We start from the raw sequence: 6,327 nt of genomic DNA, 5'->3' as shown, positions 1-6,327 counted from the left end.
CTGAAATTTCCCCACTCATGAATATGTGGATGACAGGGAGATTTCTCCGTGGTGACAACTTATCTAAACTACAGGGCAAAACGATTATGCTAATATCAGGTTGTAGTCATCAATCATCTTGTGTCAATGTGGTGTCAACGCATCACGTTCCTGATCCCCCCTCTGGCCATAGCACTGCGTGTGCGCGTGCCTGTAGGAGTGTGTGTGTGTATGTGTGAAACATGCAGCTGTGTGTGTGTTTATTTGGAAAGGAGAATTGATCACATTCTCATTACGCCTGGGGACTTTTGGGGAGTGGGGGAGAGGCGGCGGGTGGGGGGGGGAGGGTACTGCGCTTGCGTGAAGCTATTCTCCCAGATCATAGCTGGAAGAAAACTGGGAGGGAATTAATTAGGTGAGTTTCTTCATCTTGATATGAACACCGGGCTACACACTCAGTGTCCGGGCTGACGTCAGGGAGACGCGCCTTAAAACCAAAGAGCGCATCACAGGGAGATGAATGGTTTGATCACTCACGCACGCACTCGCTTTGGATTGTAACATAGCAGGGGATACTGTAGCAGCTGCAGCATCAAGGTGAATGAGCCGGAACTGCAAGGGAAGCCGAGAAGTTACTTTTAAAGACTGTTCATCGTGGTGCGTAAAATGAAAGTGGTGCGTAAATGTCTGCGTGCCCCGGTTTGGATAACGTGGTAGATGATATCCAACATTTAAAAACCGAGAAGTTGACCGGTAAAAACTCGCTCGGAACTAGTGTCAAAGGTAAAAAAAAGTCTACATTTGTAACGGATGCTGTTGGTCTGCGCTTCTGCTCCTGCCTCTCTGATCTTGTTTGAGCCATGGCTTACTCTCAGCTGGGATACTCCTACTCCACCACACCGCAGGTACAGTCAGTATTTTAAGCATGTTTGTCGTCATTTAAGTTACAACTGAAGACCTGAACCATGTCAGGAGGGTCCTACAAAGTCCTACAAAGCAGACAAGAAAAATGTAGACTAACGCAAAGTAGGCAATTTTGCAGTGTAAACTATTTATATACAGTTATTCTTTACTTTTTATATCTTCGATGTGATCTAATTACTTTATAAAATATCGCAATTCCTGCTTTAGGACAAATGAAGTTAATTTTGCAATTTTCTTGCCAAAGTTCCTGATGACCTCCAGCTCTCTGGCCGGTTGTCTGGAACCGGGAACGCCTCCATCTCACCCGGTGCTGCGCTCCCCGGGCCACCAGCTCACCCCTGGCACCGGCATCGGCGTCTACAGCGGCCCTTATCCAAAGAGTCAAGGTTACTACAACACTTGCACCAGCGATGCCACCGCTCTCTATTCCAGAGTGAGTTTCACATTTCACTTTGAGTTCATTAACACTCTCCTTTATAGCAATACTTACTAAAACTCTTTAGCGATTGCGCACATGTGACGGAAGAAAGGAAAAAGAACCAGTGACCATGTCATATTTGAAGTCTGCACCTTTTCTACAATGATATGGAAATATTACTCAGTTGTGACGAAAATGAATTAAAGTAAACAACGTGATTTTAGGCTAAAGTAGTAGAGTGCATTCCTTTGAAAAAAACATGTTGGAAGATTTGAAGGATTCTGATTAAAGAAATGTTTATAGGAGTTATTTGCCATTTTTTTCAGGGGCCACTTGATCCCAAAGACGGAGCTGCATCTGTGCATGTGGGGACATCTCAGACTCCTGCCTACTATCCTTACGAATATACATTTGGACAATATCCTTATGACAGATATGGGTAAGTCAGAGTCTGTTCAGGCTTTTGGTTTTTATTGTCCTAATCTAAAATTTTAATATCTTTTTATCAGATATTCTACTGAGGACTGGTGACTTATAGAGATGAAAAATATTTCTCGTGTGTCTTTACAGTGACCTTATATTCTTCTATGTCTTGGCATCATTATATAAGTACTATACTATAACTATAATATCCTGTCTGGGATTTAGTGTCTCTAATCGGTACAGCTTTTACAGCAGTGGTTTTATTGTTCTTTATAATATGGTTTCTCTCCTAAGACATCATTAATATATTATTTTATAGCCTATAGTTACTCATAAATGAGAGAAGGCTTTTGTTCATAGTGAATTCCACTCATTTACTGCCGGTATAAGAAAGAGCAAAATATTATATTGAATGTCACAATTTTGTGCAGGTACTCCTGCTCTGACAGCGCTTCACGTCGTAAAAATGCCACCCGAGAGACCACCAGCACCCTGAAAGCTTGGCTGCAGGAGCACCAGAAGAACCCTTACCCCACAAAGGGGGAGAAGATAATGCTTGCTATCATCACCAGGATGACTCTCACACAGGTGAGTATCATAGGTCACGTTTAGTAACATGGGATTTAAGTTTAGTAGTAAGTACAGTCCTTGCCCTCTTTTCTCTCAATCTGTTTCCAGTACTGTCAAACATTCTCTCCTTCTTTCTCTTTGCGTTGCTTTTTTCAAAACATCCCCTTAAATTTTAACAAGTTTTCCTTCTCCTCTTCCCTTGCTTCTCTCTGCCCTTCAATGCTTCATGACTTCCTTCCTTCCACTATAACTGTGATTTTATTTGATGACCTCCATTTTCCTCCTTCCCTCAGGTGTCTACATGGTTTGCTAACGCACGCAGGCGGCTGAAGAAGGAGAACAAGGTGACATGGTCACCGCGGGCTTGTAAAAGCTCTGATGATCGAGGCTGCGATGATGACAGTGATGAAGCTGAGAAGCCACTTAAAAGTGACAAAGACCTTCCTGGTTAGTACGGAATAAATCAATATGTCACTACATTTTGCTCATTTCAAGGTTTGCTCAAAGTTTGATTATCATGCACACGCTTGTTGCAGATCAACAGTGTGCAGACCTGCAGAGCGATCTTGAGGACTTCGACCTGCTGGAGTCTGATGCTTCTGACTGTGAACCGAAGCCACAGTTCCTACCTGAGGACAATGAAGCAAACCCAAACACAGATCTCCCACATGGGCACCTCACACACAATGCAGACCCACTTCACGGAAAAGAGAGATTGTCCCCGGACTGCCCCAAACTCACACCGGTCCAACATCAAAACACCTCCTTCTATCACAATCCAGAGCTTCAAAACACAGGCTCCAAGCCCAAAATTTGGTCCATTGCTCAAACTGCTGTGTCTTTGGATGCCAGCCTGCAGCCAGAATACCCTCCCTGTATGCTGTCCTCGACCGGGTCCTCCTCTCCTGTGTATCCGTCAAGTATGGGGCTCCCTAAGGCAGACAGGCAACAGGAATCCCCAGTCGCCACACTCAGAGAATGGGTGGACGGAGTTTTCCACGGTGTCCCTTTCCAACAGCCCAAACCAGCTGAGGTGTGGAAAGGCTTGAATGATGCCATGATAGACAGCAGAATACCTGGACAATCCTTTGAACTTGTTAGGTCTACGTCATCTTTGTAGTCCAACCAACACATCATCAACGGAGTATTTCAAAGATTGCTGGACTTAAAACACAAAGTCTTTATTTTGTTGTTGTGACGAGTTGATCGTTCGCTAAGCTCCACCCCCTCAGTCACTGTTCATACGGCTGTCAGTCTTTCTATTTTCGCACAGCACATATACAATTTACAATAACAGTGGCTGATGTACCACTCTAACCTTTCATTCACTTTTGAAACAATTGGTCTTAAAGGCAGAGACAAAATAAGGCTTCTTATTCATCTTTAGCTCCATGAGTTTATTAAAGCACCAACTCTCAACTTTTTTAAGTTGACTCATTTTAAAACAAGAATCTTGTAAAACATCACTGAAATATGCACCTGATAACTACATACATGCTATCTAGGTGAAAGACTGAGGCTAAAGTTTCATGATGATCCATAGAAGACATGCAAGCTTTTACAGTGAGGACTGACCAATGCGTTTTGCAAATGCTATCTCAGGTGACGTTTGCTCGGGTTGCTGGAGTGTAAACTAAACCTGAATCCAATAATGAGCAGGACAGCACTGCTAACATTAGCATGGACTCTGATTCCATCCTGGGCTGACTTCCACACAGTAAGAAAATACTAGACAGTGAGTTTGCTAGTCGGGAATGGTGCTTTATTTTTTTATTTTTTACATTGTAACCGCACAGGTTAATGTAGTTAAAGATGTGTTTCTTGGCTTTGGAGATAATGCTTGGTTACTGTTGATAGTAAGCTAGTTAGCTAGACATGCTAACAATTGCAGTTTATACGTTTAATCCTTTCCTTACACTTTTGCACCTCCACCCTTCAGACTGGATAAATGCCCAGTATTGTTCTCATAACAGCCCCATACACCCTGCTCTGACATGTGGAAAACTCCAAAGCTCGAAAGACCTGCCGTGCCAAGTTATGGTTGCTAAGCTACGACTGGAAAACTGCTGTCCATCGAAGGGGTTTAGCGAACGGTCAATTAGCAATGTATGATGATTTGGACATATTGATAGGCCGTCACTCTACTGCAACTTTAGACTCTTATGGGCCGCAGCCATCAATGGTCAAATGTGAACGAACAACGGTCACCACACACCTCCCCGCAGCAAGGTTGTACGGGTCACACACAAGAAAAAATATACAGTATTGTACACTTGCACTATAGCCTGCACATGCACTGAGTCACAAAATAAAAGGTGTATTCTGTAGCATGGCAAAGTTTTCTCTGAGTGTGCCCTTACATTAGCTGGCCACTGTGCTGGAACCACTAGTGTTATCTGTTTCTTGGTGTAAATCCTGTTCAGGAATAGTGGAATATACCTTCGCAGCTTTGGATATGTGTGTGTGTGTGTGTGTGTGTGTGATAGTGAGAGAGAGAGAGAGAGAGAGAGAGTGTTTGACGCACTGGCATTGTGTTTTGAGGGGAGTGAAAGGGGGGAAGTGGGTGGTATTCAGCCGTGACTAATGGAAACACACAGAGGAGGGTGCTGCTAAATTGTTAAATCGATGCCACTTCCACCTCGGCTCCAGATATAGCTGCAATCAGCGATGCGTCCCTTTTCATTAGGCGGCTTTTGACTTTGTCAACCTGGGACTGCAAGAAAATCCACTCCGTGCAAAATGCTTCATAAAACCTCTTAAGTAATTTTAAGAAAGTGTCACATCTGTATCCACTTCTGTGATTTTTTTCACACAAGCAATAATAAGAAACATCATACAAAATGAACAGAAAAATAAGACTGGCATCATTTAGCCTTTTTGTTTTATAAGAAAGTACATTTCCATGTGCTTCAATTATTAAAGAACACTTCACAAATTTAGCACACAAAACATTTAAACCAACACTTTCTAAAACAAAGCACAACAAGAAACAGTGAGAAGTCCCCCCCCCCCCTTTCCCATCTTTCTCTTCCTGCTGTTTTCGATTTAGGAACAGTGATAAAGTATTTATCAGAACAGAGGAGGGATCTGCCTGGGCTTTGTATGGAATTAACCATTTCAGATTAAATAATTCAGGATGAATTCAACCGAGAATTTCATTCTGTTTCTGCCTCATAAATAAGTAAGATTTAAGATGATAAATAATGACATCTGACTTCGTATTTCTGAAAAGTTTTCTTTCTTATTGAGGCAGGCTGCAGACAGATAGCTTTTTATATTTTTGCTCATTTTTGTTTATTTTTTCTTTTTTTTTTAAATCTAAATTTTATGTATCAGAACTGTTAAAATTCTGTTCCTTTTTGAAAATCTTGAGATGGTAAAGAATTTGTGCTGTTTTGAAGGATATGTAATGGACGGCAGATAAGACGTTGGCCAAGTGCTGAGTGGGGTTAAGAGATATAAGGTTAAACTTGTTGTCACTGTTAGCTGTCTGAGACATGACTTGTCTCTTGGGCACAGAGCATGGGGAAAACTGCAACAACAAACACTGCAATTTAGTGTTGAACATTAAATCTCCTCTAACTTTATTCAATTTATTTAAAAAAAAAAAAAAATCCATGTTCATTTTGTTTTCAGCGTGGCTTTTGAATTTTCTTAAATCTGGTCTTTCAAAATAAAGGTATTTGTGTCAAGAGAATCCATCAAACCTGTTAACATGTATCACATAATCATCTGTTTTCAATAATCAATAATCAATTAAAATGATTTGTTCAGATTTACATGTTTGAGTCACAGCAGGCTTGTCCTGAACTCAAAACATCACAATCAAAACATGGCCACATCGGGGAGAACAGAGACAAGTTATGACAACAATGCTAACATATAAAGATGACGTGGTTGCTTGTTAGCAACCAGTTGCTAATTTACACACAATGTTAGCATTAATTTGGAGTCATGTTTCTGGCCACCTGGTGAATGTAAGTCCAATATCAATTGCTTTGTTTTGGTTTCTA

General features: G+C 41.6%; 1 protein-coding gene across 1 annotated transcript; it reads left to right on the top strand.

Moving 5' to 3' along the window:
• Window positions 1-790: 790 nt before the first annotated feature.
• LOC111233186 (iroquois-class homeodomain protein irx-4-like) lies at window positions 791-3,470 on the top strand. The gene is made up of 6 exons (XM_022760944.1): window positions 791-884; window positions 1,148-1,336; window positions 1,648-1,760; window positions 2,176-2,332; window positions 2,608-2,761; window positions 2,851-3,470. Exons 1-6 carry the CDS (start codon window positions 840-842, stop codon window positions 3,432-3,434), a joined length of 1,242 nt encoding a protein of 413 aa, XP_022616665.1. The 5' UTR covers window positions 791-839; the 3' UTR covers window positions 3,435-3,470.
• Window positions 3,471-6,327: the final 2,857 nt, after the last annotated feature.

This window comes from Seriola dumerili, unplaced genomic scaffold (assembly GCF_002260705.1).
Source record: "Seriola dumerili isolate Sdu_G_001 unplaced genomic scaffold, Sdu_1.0 BDQW01000378.1, whole genome shotgun sequence".
NCBI lineage: Eukaryota > Metazoa > Chordata > Actinopteri > Carangiformes > Carangidae > Seriola > Seriola dumerili.
The sequence above is the reverse complement of the archived record's forward strand: the minus strand, read 5'-3'. Positions and strand labels throughout refer to the sequence as shown.

Coding starts and splice junctions, on each gene's coding strand:
- LOC111233186 (XM_022760944.1), top strand. CDS start 840: ATGGCTTACTCTCAGCTGGGATACTCCTACTCCACCACACCGCAG. Junction 1,337..1,647: donor CCACCGCTCTCTATTCCAGA/GTGAGTTTCACA, acceptor CATTTTTTTCAG/GGGCCACTTGATCCCAAAGA. Junction 2,762..2,850: donor AAGTGACAAAGACCTTCCTG/GTTAGTACGGAA, acceptor CGCTTGTTGCAG/ATCAACAGTGTGCAGACCTG.